The sequence below is a fragment of the Puntigrus tetrazona genome, chromosome 18 (assembly GCF_018831695.1).
Source record: "Puntigrus tetrazona isolate hp1 chromosome 18, ASM1883169v1, whole genome shotgun sequence".
Taxonomy (NCBI): domain Eukaryota; kingdom Metazoa; phylum Chordata; class Actinopteri; order Cypriniformes; family Cyprinidae; genus Puntigrus; species Puntigrus tetrazona.
The window spans coordinates 5,257,111-5,277,712 of record NC_056716.1 but is presented as its reverse complement, the minus strand read 5'-3'; the positions used below and the strand labels follow the sequence as shown (position 1 = coordinate 5,277,712).

The 20,602-nt window shown below is 41.7% G+C and overlaps 1 protein-coding gene and 1 pseudogene across 1 annotated transcript; one reads left to right on the top strand and one right to left on the bottom strand.

Moving 5' to 3' along the window:
• Positions 1-1,604: 1,604 nt before the first annotated feature.
• LOC122322943 (putative nuclease HARBI1) lies at positions 1,605-5,692 on the top strand. The gene is made up of 7 exons (XM_043216553.1): positions 1,605-1,663; positions 2,702-2,923; positions 3,910-3,955; positions 4,436-4,880; positions 4,991-5,103; positions 5,166-5,277; positions 5,349-5,692. The coding sequence occupies exons 1-7, from the start codon at positions 1,605-1,607 to the stop codon at positions 5,690-5,692; spliced, it is 1,341 nt and encodes a 446-aa protein (XP_043072488.1).
• Positions 5,693-9,845: 4,153 nt separating this feature from the next.
• Positions 9,846-13,309, bottom strand: LOC122363104 (annotated as a pseudogene).
• Between the last annotated feature and the right edge of the window lie 7,293 nt (positions 13,310-20,602).

The following is a 20,602-nucleotide window of genomic DNA, read 5'->3' as shown; positions in this document are numbered from 1 at the left end:
CAAGGATGTAGCTGAGAAATACAATTGTTTTATAGTTCACAAATCAAACACAATTCAGCTAATTTACACTTTAACCAGAATCCTTTGAGGTGTTGTCAAACTATAAGTTCATTAAGCAGAAAGTTTGTTAAAAATAAAAACAAACAAACAAGAAAAAAAACTTCAAGGAAGCACAGTTGTATTGGGCTTTCAGTTTCAATAAATCACAGCCAAAAGAGAGAGTCAGGACCTCAGTTCAATGCCTCATCTGAATGATGTTGCTTTTTGTCAGTATATTGTCCCCATCAATACACAGTGGGGTATTAGGACTCACACAGTACAGGGTGAGTACCACCTGCTGGCCTCACTGGCTTTTTTAGCAGCAACCTAGTTTTTCCAGGTCTCCCATCCAGGTACTGAACAGGCTCAACCCTACTGTTACCAACTTCTTTGAAAGGAAAGTAGCTAAAAGTAGCTTGAAAAGTCACTGAATATTGCTAGATAATGTCATACATTAATCTGCATATCATTTTATCAGTGCTTTATATTAGGCTGGTTTGGGATGCGCCTAGCCTTGCCTGAAATGTAGACTAGAGTAGGCTCTCGTGCAGTGTTGATGAAATGATTTTAGTAAAAAATGTTTTAGTACACGTAAAGTGGTAGATTTAATTTAATAGAAAATGTGTATTTATCATCAATTTCTATTTTAACAGATATTTGATTTTTGTTTTCAGAAATACTACAACAATTACATATCTGACACAGAAATTGCACTGGCATAGTGTTTGAAATTATGTATACGCAGCCACCTCTCCACCGTAACAGTTTTTTGGCACACGTCAGCATTACATTAGATCAAGGTGGACGCAACTCTTTTCTAACCATCATGCGTCTCACTGCATCTCACTGTGATGCATCTCACTGTGATCATTGGTGATGAGTTCTGTGGAGATTTTGCTCATCTTATACAAGCCTATTATTTTGTCTCTCTGTGATCACATAAGGTATTTTATTATACATTATTTATTTTTTATGTTTTTTTATGTGGTCAGAAAATGGAAATTCAGTGGTATGTCAATCATTTATTTTCAGAATTTACTTTAATAACAAAAATATATTAATTATTTAATAATAATAATAATAATAATAATAATAATAATAATAATAATAATAATTCACTCTATCATGTCAAGCCTTAAGCATTTTCAAGTAATCAGTCTCTTCTCTCAGCCAGTCACATCAAACCATATATCTATACTCCCATTTTGGAGAAACTACAAAACGTCTCAGTTATGTATGTTCCCTTCTTCAGGGAATGGAGACGTCACGTCGGATGACCGACGAATTGGGATCTCGCTTCGAGAGACCAGTCTACTTCCAGTGTATCTAAACGAGCCAATTGAAGATTGGCATGCGCTAATTGCATTCAGCTGTCGCTGATTACAGCGCAAGCATATTCAGGTTTTCGCTGAGGAGCCGAGCTAGTGACCTGGCCCCTTCAGAGGAGGTACAGCTCCGTGGCGACGGGACGTGATGTCTCCATTCCCTTCTTGAGACGTTCCATTTCAGTCGGTCACTCCGAGTCATGTCAGATGACCGACAAATTGGGATCCTTCCAATACGCCATGGATGCTGCCTCTTCCAGTGTTCTGCGGGAGCCCAAAAGCCCCCTCAGTCTATCGGCGTAGGCCAGGGCTCGACCACAAGAAGCCAGCTGTTCTTGTCAACACTACCCATTCGTAAAACTGGAACACTGGGGAACGCCCCACGTTCTAGTGAACAGGGACGTGCGGAAGTCCAGCCTTCCTGTAGGAGGTCTCAGAACGAATACGCATGTGGACAATATTTCAGTTTGCATATGGAATATTGGAGGTGATGGAACCCTCTTAGGTGGGCAGAAGGACTGCCAGGGAAACACAGGGCTCTGAGGCTATGCAGTAGAAATACACACATAAAGTCCTCTTTGGGTACTTTACATGGCTCCCAGTCCTCAACGGTTCTCATGTATTCCTTCGAGAGGGCCTGGTGCCAGTAGAACAGGGTCTACTGTATGGACTCTCTGGAGCGGTTAACAAGCCGACCCGAAACTGGGCCTCTCAGTGTTTCTACCCGTTTGAGGTGAGAACACAGGAGGATACCGGTTCCTCACGTAGGCTATAGAATCTAGCGAATGTGTTAGGGGTCACCCAGCCCGCAGCTCTACAAATATCTGTCAGCAAGGTGCCATGAGCCAATGCCCAGGATGATGCAACACCTCTTGTTGAGTTTGCTCGTAACCTGAGGGGGCAGGGCATCCCCTGTGCTTGGTAGGCCAGGGTAATGGCATCCACTATCCAGTGGGCCATCCTCTTCTTGGAGACAGCATTCCCCTTCTGCTGGCCTCCGTGACAAACAAAGAGCTGTTCTGAGGTCCTGAAGCTTTGTGTCCGGTCAATGTAGCATTTTAGTGCTCGGACGGGACAAAGCAATGACAGGGCTGGGTCTGCCTCCTCCAGGGGCAGCGCTTGAAGGTTCACCACCTGGTCTCTGAATGGGGTAGTGGGAACCTTGGGCACGTAGCCGGGCCGTGGCCTCAGTGTTACCTGGGAATCCGCGGGCCCAAACTGTAGGCACGATTTGTCGCCCGAAAAAGCCTGCAGGTCCCCTACCCTCTTAATGGAGGCCAATGCGAGCAGGAGCAGTGTCTTCATAGACAAGAACTTTAGCTCAACTGCTGGCAAAGGTTCAAATGGAGCTGGCTGCAGTGCTGTCAGCAGACAGACAGGTCCCAAGAGGGCACCGTAGGGGGCCGTGAAGGATTCAACCTCCTGGCCCCCCCTCAGGAACCTGATGATCAGGTCATGTTTACCCACAGACCTCCCATCTTTGGAGTCATGATTTGCAGTGTTCGCAGCCATGTAGACTTTAAGGGTGGAGGGAAACAACTTTTGCTCCAACCCTTGCTGTAAGAAAGTAAGCACAAATCTGATTGGGCAATTCCGGTGTAAGGAGGTGAATCAAAACCTGTAAATGCAATAAGAATAATGTGAGAAGGGATATTCAAAGGAACAAAAGGACTTCAAAAAGAGAGTAAACAACACCACCCCCCAGTTGCTTTTATGACACCCTCCCCTCCTTCTGCCCAAAAGACTTAAAGTTCATTAGAAATAAGGCATTATATATCATGTGTCTTGTGAACCTATTATTCTTTTCTTTCATGTTTTGTCTCATTTGAAAGGTCTGCGATTGTTAAATTGGTCTCAATTTCACAGTAATCACTTATATATGAAAAAGATTAAGAACTTGGTAGAACTGTGTTCTGTTGAGAAGGGGGTGTGTCCTCCTTTTGGATCTCTGAAAGTGTTCCAGCCAGGTGTGACACTGCAGCATGGGAACCTAAACACCAAAAGGTTTATACAACTAAATTTGGGATCTCTTTGTCTGGTCTGAGTATATAAGGAAAGTGAGAAAACACAACAAGGCGCAATTCTGTAGCCAGATCGGCCTGTAGTGTGGTGTGTGTCCCCATACGCCATACTTTGTACTTTTTAAAGACCAGGTATGACCTTTTGTTTTGTGTTATTTTTGTACTGCTGATCAGTTGTAATCAACTGCAAATGTTTATGAATTAAACCAGTTTGGAACATATTCCTGCCTGGCAAAATAAATGTTAATCTTGGTTAACTTATTGTTTGAAATTATTCTAGTAGGTTAGTGAATTCTGTGGTTTTCCGCATTGTTGGAGTGCAAGGGTGATTCAGATCAATGACCAATGGACGGAGCCGGGGGCACGTTTTTGAGATCTTGATTCGCATGCTATTACTTAGGGATCTCATAAAAAATTACCCTTTTTGAGTCTATTGAGGAAATGGATGCATTAAGGTAAGCGATCTACGGGGTAGCCACTGACTAAGCCCAGATGTGTCATGAATCTGTTCTTGTCTCTGTAAGGGTCCCTCTTTTCCTGCAGAAAGGAATCAAGAGGCCCTGGTCGAAGGTCAGTGCGTGTTCTGTCTTTTTTTTGTGTCTCGTTAAAAATCACTAATATTTATTAATCTTTTGGGTTTCCAATTATAGTACTGACCTTATACATAATTTTATCTGACTCCAATCTTTCGTGATTTTAGTTATATTTATTAAAATGTAACTGCTGATCCCTCTAGTTGTGATTAAATTTGGATCATTAACTAACTATAATATTTCCTAGTTTCGACTTATCGTTCATTAGGAGGCTGGGTCACTTAAAGACCTTGTTTGGCCAGAACAGACTCACGACACATCTGGGCTAGTCCAGGGGTATTCAGAAAGCAGGTTATGTGACATACCTGGGTATGTTTAAGGGTAAGTTCGTGGATAACCTCAACTTTCAGTTCCAAAACGGAGGTAACTTTCTGGGTATGTATGTAACCATAACAACTGACTCTCTGAAGATAACCTGCTCGGGAGCAGGTTATGTTTCAGAGTAACTTAGTTTCAGAAGGTTGGTGAGCATGGCGTGCCCTTTGAGGAAGATCCTGTGGACGTAGAAGCCCAACTTATACGAGGTTTTTTTCGTCGGGAGAGGGTTATACGACCACGTATTGACGTGTTTGCATACCCCAATGAATATTTAAAAGAGCGTTATCGTTTTTCAAAAGATTCCTTAGTTTATTTAACACGTCTTTTAAAACCGCATGTCGCAAATGTGACAAACCGCGGTTCTGCGCTTAGCACAGAAAACATTTTGTGCATAGCACTTCGGTTTTTTGCGTCTGGCCATTTTTTGTACAGTGTGGGCGATTCGGAGCATGTGGGAAAGGCAACTGTGTGTAGAGCCGTTCGTTCAGTATGTCTGGCACTTAAACAGTTCTTACCCACGTTTGTACAGTTCCCTGGCCATAAACCTCTGTTTATTATTAAAGACGAATTCCACAGAGTGGCAGGTTTGTCCTTTGTAGTAAAATCTATGATGCATATTTAATCATATTATTGATATCTATACATGTATTCATTATGCACACACACTTCATACTTCCATAACTTTCTGTTTCAGGGTTTCCAAATGTAATTGGGTGCATTGATGGCACTCACATTCCTATTAAAGCTCCATCAATAAATGAGGGAGACTATGTTAATAGGAAATCTGTTCATAGTATCAATGTGCAGGTAACAACTTAACTTTTTCCCTTCTTAAAATCATTAAAGTCATTACTTTTTCCACTACATAGGTAATATGTGAGGCTACCCAAATAATTACCAATGTCGAGGCAAAATGGCCAGGATCTGTGCATGATGCCAGAATTTTCCACGAGTCATCATTATGCCAGGCATTTCAGCAGGGTATGTTTTACTTTATACAATTTTTTTTTTCCTTTTTACTATATTTGTGTTGTACACTTCAATCATTACAGGACAGTACAACGGTTACTTGTTGGGGGACAGAGGATACCCTTGTCTGCCCTATTTAATGACACCCTACCCTGAACCTGAGCCTGGACCACAGACACGCTTTAACCTGGCTCACAGCCGAACACGGGCCAAGGTGGAGATGACTATAGGGATCCTCAAATCTCGGTTTCAGTGTCTGCGTGGGCTCCGGGTTAGTCCAGAGAGGGCATGTGACATTATAGTGGCTTGTGTTGTGCTTCACAATATTGCCACTATAAGAGAGAGAGCCACCCTCCTTGTATTGAGGAAGATGGCCCAGAGGAACACCTACAGACTCTACAGGCCAACAGAGACGGGAGACTTTTGAGAGACAGGATCTGTCAAAATTACTTTTATTAGTTTTTTTGCACTGGTCTGCCAGGCACTTCATTTCTTTATTTTCTGGAAAAAAAAATAAAGTAAAATTCAATACAAAGGTTTTTTTTTTTTTTTTTTATGTTGCTTTATACATACACAGATATACATACACCCAACACTTTTATCATGCAACAGATTGTTGTGACAGAATATTCAGACAAGTTCTCATCTTAAGGCGATGCTCCAGTAATTCAATTTCAAGTGCTGCTTTTTAACGAGAGCCTTTTCTCTTCCATTTCAAGCTGTATAAGGTCCATCTCCATGTCACTTTTCCTTATTTGTTTTTGAAGATGGACCTTATACAGCTCCTTTGCTGGCAACTAGGAAGGTGGAAAAAAAATGTAAGAAATGAGATTGTTTGGTCAGACAATATAATTAAAATATGGACAGCTGGACACAAATTGTTACCCTGCTTAGATTGTGTGCTGAGGTTGAAGGACCCTCATCTGTGGGCAAACCCCTAGGTATGTTCTGTGAAAGGACAATGACAGTTTGTTACTCTAATGCAAAAAGGGGCAATACATTATAATGGTATGCATCATACCTCCGTGGATCTACCAGCATTTTCCACTTCTGTCACAGCAGATGTGGTCTCTTCATCGTCATCTTCATCCTACAGGAAAAATATTCAAGTATACATTATCTGACAAAAAAAAACAAAACCTAAAAGCAACTAAAGGTACCTGACAACAAATCACTTACAACTGTGACAGACTGTGTTCTTTCTGGAGAGTCCAATAATACAATCCAACCATCAGTGTCTATAAGAATAAACCCATAAAATTCTCAATATTATCAAAGAAAATAGTACATGAAGAGCAACATGTCAGTCTAAAATCACAGTAGCCTATACATCATATGCAGTTAAATAAAATAAGCCTACATAAAACATTTATCTTGTTCAAAAAGCTATTAAAGCCATTGAGAGTCATTTATTAGGACAAAAAAATAAAACAAATCATAGAGGTAAACTCACATTGCACCATTTTTTCACCATCACTTGTGGTGCATGGTGTGTGCGATGAACTGCCCCCTGGAATGCCAGCGACCACTGGTCGCCCTTTATTAAGGGACAGAGCCAGCTCCTCAGATGGGGTGAGGGGAGGTGGTGGTGGGCCCCCACCAGTTAGACGGGCTTCAGTCTTCTTTCTATTAGCTACATGACAGAATGAATATACTAAATCCTGTTATAATAATAGTTCAGTAATTGTGTAATCAAATATTACCTTTTTGCAGAATGTTTTTGTGTTTCATTTTGACTTGGCTTAAACTTCTTGCGGCTCCAGAAGGATTACACCTTATTTAATAAGAAACATACATTATTATTTTAAACTAAACACATAAATGGCAGCAAAAGTAAATGCTTTCATAGTGATATAACATTCAAAAGGATGTATAAATCATACGTCATTATAATAAAACGGGACGCAATACCACATTTGTAATTTAATATACTCACGCATTCACTCTGTCGGTTATTTTTTGCCAAGCCAACTCTTTTGCTTTCGCTGATGCAGCTGTATTACTTCTTTTTAATATTATTGGCTTTAACTCCTCATAAGCATGCATTAAAACCTCCAACTCCGCCTCTGTGAAATACGCGCTCTCTTTTTTGGCTTTGAGTTTCCATGGTGACTCGTGAAATCGGCGATCCATTGAAAATGTCTTTCTACATGCACCGTGCACGCGCACTAACTCTGGGTAACCAGTTGGAGGTTGATTAAGCTAACTCTTCTCAGGTGTTTTGGAACCGACATACTCATGGTATGCCTGTTTGGGGTAAATCAACCCAGAGGTTATGATTTATCAAATGGTAAGTTAACCAAGCTTTCTGGAATACCCCGGGTCTTAGTCAGAGGCTACCCGTAGATCGCTTGCAGCCATTTCCTCAGACTCAAAAAGAGTAATTTTTTTTTATGCGTTCCCTACGTAATGGCATGCTAAGCCAGTTTGGTGGCCAGAAGTCAAGATCTCAAAAACGTGACCCCGGCTCCATCCATCGATCATTGATATGACTCAGCCTAGCACGCCAACAATGCGGAAAACCACTAACCTACTAGAAAAGTTATTTCAGACAATATTATTGTCACGGGTGTGGTAAGCAGGAGAGCACACAACTAACATAAGGGTAAATAAAGGCTTTAATCTACTCAGGGATGAAATAAACAATATAATTACATGCAGGCAGACAGGCAGGCAGACAGGCAGACAGGCAGACAGGCGCACATAAAGACGAGATCGGACAAACAGAACTGAAACCATAAATACTCTACGGAATTACTTAAACTACACACAGCTGAAGACAATAAAGACAATTAACTAAAGTGGGTTAAACGGAACACATGGCAAATGACAAAAACAATAACACAAAGTCCAAAGATGTGACAATTATAAGTTAACCAAGATTAACATTTATTTTGCCAGGCAAGAACAGCTTCCAAATTGTATAATTCATAAACATTTGCACAACTGATCAGCAGCACAAAAATAACACAAAATAAAACAAACTTAAAAGGTCATTATACCTGGTCTTTAAAAAGTACATAGTGTAGTGTATGAGAACACACACCACACTAAGGGTCTTAAGATTAGTCTTATTGCATTTACAGGTTTTGATTCACCTCCTTACATCTCTAAGCGACCCAGACTCTTAACAAACGATAAATGGAAACTAGGAAGTATTACAGTTAATTAATGATTCAAATTTAATTACAACTAGATGGATCAGCAGTTAAATTTAAATATAATATAACTAAAATCACGAAAGATTGGAGTCAGATAAAACTATGTAAAGGGTCAGAATTAAAAACTGTAAAAGCAAAAGATTAATAAATATAAGTGATTTTGGTAAGTGATTTAAGTGAAAAGCGTGAGGAAAAGACTGAACTCGCATTAACCTTCGACCAGGGCCGCTGTAACGCCACGCCAGCAGAGGGAGCCATCACTGTAGTACTGACACGGCTACACTCCCTCTGCGCTCATTTCCTGTTTGGCCAACATATAACCAGGATGCTCAGTAAGCTCTATGCAAAGTGTTGTCAGCTTACCCTGTGTTACTGAGCGGTTCTCTGATTTGTCCTGCCTGCCTCACTGTGTATTATCTCTGCCTGTTTGTTCTCTCTACTGTTTGGATTTACCCCTTTGATCTGTTTGCTGTTCTGGATTGCCTGACTGTGTTCTGACCCACAGGCCTGTTTATCTACGTTGCCTAAGGACTACCCACGAACTTGGTACTTGATCTGACTGCTTTCCGTTGCCAACCCTTTGCTTTAACCTGATTCCTGTCTTTGGTATTTGTCTAATAAACCCTCTAAATGGATTTGAATGTTGCCTCCTCACCATCATTACAGCCTCTGGATTCTGTTTTTCAGGAAAAGGGGGACCCTTACACAGACATACACGTCCTGATTTGCTGATTTTGATGTGTCCCTAGGTCAACATATTTTGTTGATCTTGGAACATTTTAATTAAAAAATGTTGTCTTGACCATAAGGAATCAATTTCATATATGCAAACGCAAATAAAGATCTGCATGCAAACAAAGCCAAAACATAGATATTTTAGAAAATATTGAAATCCTGGCCGGGAAAAATGGCTCTTAATCATCTCTAATATAAATATCCCTCATGTTGCCATTGTCTCTTGATTTTGCACTTAGCCTAGTGCTCTTGTGATATTGGCTAAATTATATTATGTAAATATGTGAAAAAACTCAATTTTAGGGACATTCTACCTACACTCTATAGGCACCATCATGCAGTGAGTTGTTGCCTTGTATTATATTTGCCATCAAATGTATAAAATGTCAAATGACCCAGATGGGTCTGGGGCGGGAGAAGTGCATTAACAGCGTCAATAATTTTAACGCATCATTTTTCATCGTAATCTACTTAACACAATTACCTGCTGTAATATATACATATATATTTATGTTATGTGTGTGCAAGATACAGTAAACTTGTACAATTAGCTATTAACTCAAAAAATCTCTAAAATGCCCAAAATGCACATTAACCTTAAATTTTTTTGATAATCTGACTGAATCAAACAGGAAATTTCTCGTCAAATACATATTTGCATTGCTAATATAGACAATTTATTTTTCAGTAGGATTTAGATGTCCCCATCATATTTTGCTTTGTATTTCGTTCAGGCTTAAGCAGGATGATATAACATTTGGGTACAAATATGCAGAATAGTAAACCAAAGCTTGAGGCTAAAATGGCAAATATCTCCACAGCTACAGTAAATTTTCCAGGAGAACTGACATAAGCTGGAATGAACGTTATCCATACAGCACAAAATATCAGCATACTGAATGTAATAAATTTAGCCTCATTAAAGTTATCAGGCAGCTTACGAGCTAAAAAAGACAAAATGAAACACAAGGCAGCCAGTAGGCCAATATAACCCAGCACAGCCCAAAATCCTATACTAGAACCCAGATTGCACTCAAGAATGATTTTTCATTGTAATATTTCATATTTTTATGAGGAAATGGGGGAGATACTATTAGCCAAAGCACACATATAAGAACCTGTATAAGTGTAAATGTAAGGACACTAAGTCTTTGTTGTTTAGGCCCAAACCATTTCATAATATTATTTCCTGGAAGTGTAGCTTTAAAGGCCATTAAGACCACTATTGTTTTTCCCAGAACACAGGAGATACAAAGGACAAAAGTAATTCCAAATGCTGTGTGACGCAACATACAGGACCACTCAGTGGGCCGACCAATGAAAGTAAGTGAACAGAGGAAACAAAGAGTCAGTGAGAAGAGCAGCAGGAAGCTCAGCTCTGAGTTGTTGGCTTTTACTATGGGAGTGTCCTTCTTTCTGTAAAACAGGACGGCCACCAGTGCTGTTATTCCTACCCCAAACAGTGAGAAGAATACTAGAACTATACCCATAAATTCTGTGAATGAGAGAAACTCTACAGTCTTTAACACACAATTATTTTTTTCAGCGTTAGACCAGAACTCCTCTGGACACTGCTTGCAGTTATTTGAATCTGGAAAGGAAGTTGTAAGCAGTAGTTAGTTAAATTGTGAAAAAAGGGAAGTTTTGTTAATAAACAATAATCGTTTTTTATCTGAATTTTATTATGGAGCGAGGATTACCTGTCTCATTGCTGATTTCTCCTTCTGCACATGGAATACAGTCATAACAGCAGACAGGTCTTCCTTTCTGTGCAGCCTTCCTAGTGCCTGGAGGACAGCTCTCACTGCACACGGACCTTGGCTTCTGCATGTAAAATTTTCACACACACTTGACTTAAACATAAGAGGCAGAATTGCAAGCAAGATGATTAATATGACGCACAGTTAACTATACATTATTTAACACTATTCTAATTATTTATTTTATTATCCCTCATTTTTTGTCATGAAGTCACAAAATGTAGATTAATATGGACAGTTGTTATTTTTAATAATCACGAAGGCAAAATCTGTTTTCCAAAAAAATCTAAAACACTCTGCAATAAGATACAATAAGGCATTATTAAATGCTTCTATATGAGAGATTAACAATGCACAATCACATATAATTATTTTAATGAACTGAACGTTACTTCAAAATTATAACTCTTGGGGATGTGATTTACAGCACTACATACACTACACTCCATGATATGATTTTGTGTGGTGGGAACATATGTTTTCCTAAATTAATCTGGTACTTTCATGCCTTTTCTAAAGGTCAGTGCAAGTATTAACTCTTTAGATTTTGATATGACCTTTAATATCAAGTAACCTTATATCAGAACCACCTTATGGACATTTACCTTAAGCTGTCCACCAGCCCAAATTATCTTTTTAATATCAAGCTGTAAGCGTTGGTGTGGAGGAAGAGAGGCATCATAGTATCCCACAGATTTAAACTGGAATGATCCGTCTGAGTCCTGCTGCCAGTTTACAACTTCATATTGGGCTACTGCTCCACCAGTGCTGTCAAACCACATATTGTCCCCCATGTTTGTGCTGAAATTGACTTTTTTTATAGCCTCAACCATCTAACAATCAAATAAATAAATACATTAATAAATTAATTTAAAAAAGATATAATCACTGAAGCAATTAACATATGTAAAAAATTAAATAAATCTCTCTCTCTCTCTCTCTCTCTCTCTCTCTCTCTCTCTCTTCAACTCTTTGATAATTTACCTGCTGTGGTTGTATTGCCAGGCTTTTCTCACAACCATTTTGTTCTTTGCACTTTAGAAGACCATGTAGTGCGTGAGCTACAGCATAAACTGCTTTGTAGACATTGTATTCATATCTCAGTTCAGGCAAATTTTCTTTGGTTTTTAAGTGCAAGTAGCTCCTCATATCTGCTGCAACTTAATGCATATTTAGAGAAATTCCCCTCACTCTGTGAGCATGGAATAGCTGTATCCCAGAATTCTTGTTGAAGATAATCTGCAAAGCCTTCAATATTAATTTTTCTTACTGCAAATCCCAGAGATCCTCCATGGAAAGAAAACTATTTGGAGTGATGTAATTTGTTGTAGTTATCCATCCCTCCACACCAATCATTTGAAAGCCTGAAATTTTCTGTATACTTAACTGTTCAATAAGTAAACCCATTTCAACAAATGAAACGAATGCAACAATCACTTTCGCTGTGCCTGTTTTAATTGTGTCCACTACTTTTTTCAGTTTTTCTGTCTCTGTTCTGTAGAATTTCACAGAGTACTCAATACAAATCCCCTCTTCCCGTGCTATTTTCAGAAAAACAGCCATTCCATTGTTTCCATAGTCTGTGTCACTGTTCACAGCTCCAACCCAAGACCAGCCAAAGTGCTTGACTATATTTACAAGTGCGCTACTTTGGTGGTAATCACTAGCAATAGTCCTGAAGAAGAAAGAGGGTAATCTTTCCTGTTGCTGAGACATTCACATGTGGCTGAGGACTTATCTGAGGTGGGGAAAGCACAGTCATCATTTATCAGTATGGTAACTGTCAAATAATTACATTTTTGTATATCCTTACCACTGGAATTTTAAAAGGCCCTGTAGTTCTGGACAGAATCATTGTGGCAGAAGACTCTGTTTCTCCTATAATAGCAGGTAAAGGAGGTTGTCCATTGCATCTGTCACCAGATGCAAAATCTAGTCCATTCATTAGTCCCATAGTTGCACTCATGGTAGACAGTCTTGATCCACAAGTATCATAAATTTGATATCCAACAGAAACATTTGGAAGTAACATTTCATTTCTGTTAATCTCCTCAACAGTGAATATCATAACTTGAGCCAGAAGAAAATTTCTCAGATTCACACTGTGAAAATAACAATAAATTAGAAGGCTATATTTGTAAAATAATAATTTATATATTATATATAAATATATACAAACCTTGAGCATAACAGAAGTTGAGGTTTCCGTGTAAATTCAAAAGAAGGTAATGTTTCCTTTCTATGGACAGGAAAAATTCCTCCAATAGTTACATCTCCATCCTTAGAAAACAGTGGGTACTTAGGATCTCCCATTGTTTGACAAGGAGTGTTTTCCACATTTGCATAAAGCTGATGGAAAAGCCGGAGTGTGTATAGAAAGAGAAGCATCCCAATGATTGAGCTCCACAGTGAATGCTAAATGCAAATGATCTAATACAGCATTTGTATTCTTATAGACACGACTGATATGGATGAATGATTGAGAGATTGTGCCTGTGACCTCACAGGATGGGAAATAATCCATGTTAAGCAGGCCTGTAATAAAGTTAGAATGATAGAATGACAGTCTGGATTTTTTTCACTCTGTCAGTAAGTATTTATGTGTTTTTATTGACTTGTTACATAATTAATTTTTTTCTTTTGTTTTACATTTTTTTTTTTTTGGCAAAAACAAGATTCCTAAAAGGCTTACTTTTCTTTGGGTGACATGCAACTGAGCATCATGTTGTAACAAAAACAACAGCAGTCTTAAAAACACAAAATCAATATCATCAAAGCCTGTGTGTAAGACTTGGAGATGCATTTTGTCTTTTTAAACTGTGTTGGCTTCAAAACCTGCCTACATATGAAACTTTAAATAAATCAATAATAAATAATACATGATAGTAGTACATAATAGTAGATTTAAATCAGAAGTTATATTATAGTAGCCTAATATTTCTTAACATTTTATTTAGTGAGCAGCAATACTTCTGTAATACTGTGGAATCTTCCTTCTAAAGACCTAGACCATTTTTGGGGCGCCTGACACACCTGCACTTTTCTTTGTTTTTTTCAGACCTATTCTAGCAGTCAGAATCAAGTGCCATCATTATAAAAAAGTTTAGCATAAGCTGATTTAACTTCTCAACTGCAAATGATCTTTATAAACTAAATAAATATTATTTACACAGAATAGCAGCTGAATTAATGTTGCGCTTGCTGCAGTATCTGTCAGAATTTAGTTTACTGGGACATTGCCTCTCGATGCAAATACCAGAAATATGCAGATATTTCCGTGCCTTATCCAATGTGTACCAGTGTGTCATGCTTGTTTTTCGTTTGTTTTATTTCAAAGTACTCAGTCATGTAACAGTAGCATGTTATTCTAATGTGCGCAATTCCCTTCTTTTTCCTAATTCTTGAGCCCTCCAATACTTCACAATCATCCACAGCCAGTCAAGGCCAACCACGCTTCCGTTGTGCCCTCAAGTGCCCAAGCTACCAGAACGCTCTTCAAGCCCTGAATCTGCCCAAGGAGGGATTATCGATATAATAGCACCAGAATCTAGCCATAAACCTACCCCTTACAGGGTCTGGGGAGTGGTTTACCCCTCACAATGTAAATTTTTTACAAATCAAGCCTACGACAAAATGCGATTAACAGACTGGGACCTTAGCGGGTGCAGTATGGTTCACCAAAAATCATTTTCTGGGGTCCAGTTAGACCCACATGGGTAGATCCTGGCGTTTTGAACATATTCATTAGGTATAGATGATTCGTCCTTAGATCTGGGGCAGTAATGTGAAGACTGAATGGGTTGAATGGACTGTGGTAACCTACTGTACCACAGTAAAAGCACAAGCGATGCTGTCAGCGACTCTCCCTTTCTTCCTCAGAAAGTCTTAAAATGTTGAGTTGCATAGGCTCCTTGACTTGGTTTGGCTAGGACTGGCAAGGACATGGTATATAGATCCATCTGGTAGTTCTTGCTTTTGGGGTTTAATAGTCAAGGTAATTATTCCATTTGCAGATGTTTATTAGAAACACACACACAGATGAGAATGGTCAAAGACAAGCAAGGGTTGGCAACAGTAATATCAGTCCGGAAGGCAAACATACACAAAGGGATATCCGTGGGCAAAGTCGAAGGAAGGCAAAGGTCAATAACAAAGTTCAATAGAGATCGGTTACCGTAACAAATAAGGAAGATCCATGAAGCCGTGAGTCGATAAAGCAAGCAATGGTCATTCACAATGATAGTCAATGGCACAATGGGTAAACGCTCGGTAAGGCAGACAGGCTGGCAATACTTCGCGTAGAGCACATGGTGCCCTACGGTTAAATAGCACCAAACAGGAAGTGGTGATAGAGGGAGCGGCTCGAGTCAGTAATCGGGAGAGGGCTCCCTCTGCTGGCTGGATGTTACAGAACCCCCCCCCTCTAGGAGCGACTCCTGGAGCTTTTCGTGGACGTCCTCGTGGGCGTCCCCGTGGTTGTGGTTGGTCCTGGGCAGAATCTCGTGATTGATTTCGTGGGCGTCCCCATGGTCGTGGTTGGTCCTGGGATGGATCTCGTTGTGGGTTATGTGGTCTTCCCCTAGGGCGAGGTGCTGGACGATCGGGTCTGGCTCTGTGGAACTCCTCTATAAGGGATGGGTCCAAAATGTCCTGAGCGGCTACCCAGGATCTCTCCTCTGGTCCATAACCCTCCCAGTCCACTAAGTACTGGAGCCGACCCCCCCATCTCCGCGAGTCCAGTAGTCCGCTCACTTGATATGCGGGGTTCCCGTCAATCTCAAGTGGCGGCGGTGGTTCTGGGGCTTCATGGCCAGGGTCAGTTCCCGGGTGGACCGGTTTGAGGAGGGATACATGAAAGGATGGAGATATACGATAATTCGTAGGCAGTTCAAGTTGGTATCTGACATCATTTACTTGTTATCTTGAATGGTCCAACATACCTTGGGCTTAGCTTCTTACTGGGCAGCCGCATCTTGATGTCCCTCATCGAGAGCCAGACCCTTTGTCCAGGTTGATATGGGGGATGTGGGCATCTGTGGCGGTTAGCTTGAATCTCCTGATACCTGATCGCTCTTTGAAGTCGCACATGAGCACTATCCCACACCCTCTCACTCCTACGAATCCAATCATCAAGGGCTGGGACATTGGATGGTTCTCCTGACCACGGGAATATGGGCGGCTGATACCCGAGGACACACTGGAATGGGGTCATACCTGTAGCTAGCTTGACTAGTGAATTCTGAGCATACTCAGCCCATGGTAAAAACTCTGACTACCTGTGTTGTTCTCTGTGGCAATAGGTTCGAAGGTACCTCCCGATCTCCTGATTAAGTCTCGACCTGTCCATTAGCCTGTGGGTGGTAACCTGAGGTAAGGCTCACATTAATGTCGAGGTGTTTACAGAAAGCCCTCCATACTTGAGAAGTAATCCGTAGATCCTGGAAAACGTGCTCAAACAGGGCGAGGGCAGTTTCCATGGCGGTGGGGAGGTTCTTCATGGGAATTAATCGGCATGACTTAGAATATCTATCGATAATGACTAAGATGACTGTGAAACCGTTAGACAATGGTAAATCTGTGACAAAAATCAATAGATAGGTTAGACCATGGTCGTTGAGGAATGGGCAAAGGCTTTTTAGTAAACTGGCAGGTAATTCTCTGGGGGTCTTGCATTGTGCACATACCTGGCAGGCCTTGACATAGTTTGTCACATCCCGGGATATTGAAGGCCACCAAAAAGCGTTCTGCGCCAACTGTAATGTTCTGTTGATGCCTGGATGACCTGAACTCAGTGAAGTATGCACCCATTGTAGATGGTACGTAATGTTTACCGGTGGGACATTGAGGGGGTGCTGGTTCATGCTGCAATTCCCTCTGCAGCTCCTCCATGATATCCCAGGACACTGGTGCCAGGATTACCGTGGGTGGCAGAATATTTTCCGGGACTCCCTCCTTCAGTGGTGCGTCATATCTTCGGAACAGCCTTACTGTTCTTGGAACCTGGACGATAGGTGACAGTGAATTGAAAGCGCATAAAGAACAGTGCCCATCTTGCCTGTCTGGGGTTCAGCCTTTTAGCTCCCTTGATGTATTCAAGGTTTTTGTGATCCGTGATGACTTGGAACGGGTGCACTGCTCCTTCTAGCCAGTGTCTCCACTCCTCAATGGCCGCTTTCATGGATAACAGCTCTTTGTTTCCCACGTCATAATTTCTCTCTGCTGCTGTTAGTTTTCTAGAAAAGAAAGCACAAGGGTAAAGTTTCCCTGGTTGACCGTGGACGCTGTGAGAGAACAGCTCCAACTCCAGTCCGATGCGACCACTTCTACGATAAAGCGGTAGTTCAGGATCAGGATGTTTGAGAACTAGGGGCTGTGGTGAAAGCGTTCCTTGAGGTTGGAAAACGCCTTAATTGCTCCCTCATTCCATCTCAGTTTGGACGGCTCTCCCTTTAAGAGAGAGGTTAGTGGTGCAGCAACGGTACTATAGTTTCGGATAAAGCGTCTGTAGAAATTTGCAAACCCTAGAAACCGTTGTAGATCCTTGACAGTAGTGGGTTGAGGCCACTCTGTAACTGCCTTAACCTTGTCCTCGTCCATCCTCACCCTGGTGACTGATTTGGTAACCTAGAAACGAAGTTTGAGACACATGAAACTCACATTTCTCCTCCTTGTCAAACAAGTGGTGTTTTAGTAACCTGGAAAGAACCTCTTTGACATGTCCAATGTGATCGGCTTCATTCTTTGAGTAGATGAGGATGTCATCAATATAAGCCACCACGTATGTGTTCAGGATGTCTTTGAAGATCTCGTTGATAAAAGACTGGAATACAGCTGGAGCATTAGCTAGCCCATACGGCATAACGAGATACTCATAGTGCCCTCTAGTCGTCATAAAAGCAGTCTTCCACTCGTCTCCTCCTTGATCCTTATCAGGTTATAGGCACACCACGGAGGTCTAACTTAGTATACACCTTTGCCTCACGTAGTTGTTCTAGAGCTGATAGAACTAAAGGTAGGGGATATCGGAAATTGACTGTGACGTTATTTAGGCCTCGATAATCGATGCATGGGCGCAGGCCTCCATCCTTCTTACCAACAAAGAAGAATCCAGCTGTTGCAGGGGATGTGGAAGGTCTAATGAACCCAAAGCTAAGAGCCTCATTAATATATTCCTCCATAGCCTGGCTTTCAGTGAGTGACAACGGGTATACCTTGCTTTTGGGTGGCATGGTGTTAGGTAGCATACTGGTATCTTGACTCTCCTTTGATCATCTGGACTCTCTATACTGGTGGTGAGGCAGTTCTTTGGTGATACAGTGAAGCATCTGTTAATACAAGTGTGAGATCATTGCGTTAACTCACCTCTACCCCAGGATATAGTTGGGTCGTGTACAGAGAGCCAGGGGAATCCGAGGATTACTTCATACTTGGATGAATCAACAATATAGAGAACGTAATGGCTTCCTTGTGGAACATGCCAACCTGGAGAGTAAAAGTCCTGGTTCTATGAGAAACGCCCTTCCGATGTCATCGTCATTAATGGTCTTAATCCTTAAAACAGATTCACAGGGTTGAGAAGGAATGTGATACTTTTCGACTACCTCACGACTGATGATGTTCAAGGCCACGCCCGAGTCAACCATTGCTGTCAACATAACATTTACATTGTTTATTCTAAGCATGATAGGTAACATGAGAGCCTTGTTGCTGAGCATGTAAAAATGATCCATATTTACCCGGTTGGTGGTGGTGGGTCTGTGAGGACAGTCAGCCTGATAATGTTTTCCTTCTCCACAGTAAAAGCATAGTAGTTGAAGACGACGCCGGCGCGTTCTTCAGTAGAGACACGTTGGAGTCTACTTGCATGGGTTCCGGTCTCCCCATTAACTCGTGTCGTACTTGATCCTTTTCCTGGCTCGTGATCTTAGACGGTGCTTTACGTTGTGGTGCCTGGCGCTTAAGATTGTCAATACGGATAGTTAAGTTGACGAGATCAGAAAAGGATAAGTCCTCACCTTTACACGCCAATTCTGTCTGTAATTCTGCCGTGAGACTCGGCTTGAAAGTTGCCTTGAGTGCGATATCATTCCAGCCGCTTTGAGCATGATCATGATCAGCAGCGGTGCGTTTACCCTGGGACAGATCCATCAGCTGTGTTGAGATATCCTTGCCCCCTGCAGGATATTCAAACACCTCTCGTAGCATCTGTAAAAAATAATTAACAGATGTCTTGATGTGGGGATCTGTATCCCAAACTGCAGTCGCCCAGTCAATCGCTCTTCCTGTCAGTAGCGTCATGATAAATGCACATTTGGTTTCTTCATTGTTGAATCTATCATGCTGAAACTCCAAATACAGCCTGACCTGGCAAATGAAACCTTTGCATCGTTCAGCAGAACCGTCAAACTTTTCTGGTAAGGCAAGGTTTACCGTAGAAGACGTAGTAGGTGGTAGATTCCGAATGTACTGGGTGAGGTGTTCGTTCACCGACTGCAGTTGATTCAATTGGGACTGGAAACCTTTCAATAGCTCCTGCTGGTATGCCATCAATCGTTGCATGTGTGTTACATCCGCTGGAGTCTGGTCCGGCGAAGTATTCTGTAAGGAGGAGGCGGAAGCCGACTGCGATTCCATTTGCAGATGTTTATTAGAAACACAAACAAAGATGAGAATGGTCAAAGACAAGCAAGGGTTGGCAACAATAATATCAGTCCGGAAGGCAAACATACACAAAGGGATATCCGTGGGCAAAGTCGAAGGAAGGCAAAGGTCAATAACAAAGTTCAATAGAGATCGGTTACCGTAACAAATAAGGAAGATCCGTGAAGCCGTGAGTCGATAAAGCAAGCAATGGTCATTCACAATGATAGTCAATAGCACAATGGGTAAACGCTTGGTAAGGCAGACAGGCTGGCAATACTTCGCGTAGAGCACATGGTGCTCTACGGTTAAATAGCACCAAACAGGAAGTGGTGATAGAGGAGCGGCTCGAGTCAGTAATCGGGAGAGGGCTCCTCTGCTGGCTGGATGTTACAGAACCCCCTCTAGGAGCGACTCCTGGAGCTTTTTCGTGGGCGTCCTCGTGGGCGTCCCGTGGTTGTGGTTGGTCCTGGGCAGAATCTCGTGATTGATTTCGTGGCGTCCCCATGGTCGTGGTTGGTCCTGGGATGGATCTCGTTGTGGGTTATGTGGTCTTCCCCTAGGCGAGGTGCTGGACGATCGGGTCTGGCTCTGTGGAACTCCTCTATAAGGGATGGGTCCAAAATGTCCTGAGCGGCTACCCAGGATCTCTCCTCTGGTCCATAACCCTCCCAGTCCACTAAGTACTGGAGCCGACCCCATCTCCGCGAGTCCAGTAGTCCGCTCACTTGATATGCGGGGTTCCCGTCAATCTCAAGTGGCGGCGGTGGTTCTGGGGCTTCATGGCCAGGGTCAGTTCCCGGGTGGACCGGTTTGAGGAGGGATACATGAAAGGATGGAGATATACGATAATTAGTAGGCAGTTCAAGTTGGTATGTGACATCATTCACTTGTTATCTTGAATGGTCCAACATACCTTGGGCTTAGCTTCTTACTGGGCAGCCGCATCTTGATGTCCCTCATCGAGAGCCAGACCCTTTGTCCAGGTTGATATGGGGGATGTGGGCATCTGTGGCGGTTAGCTTGAATCTCCTGATACCT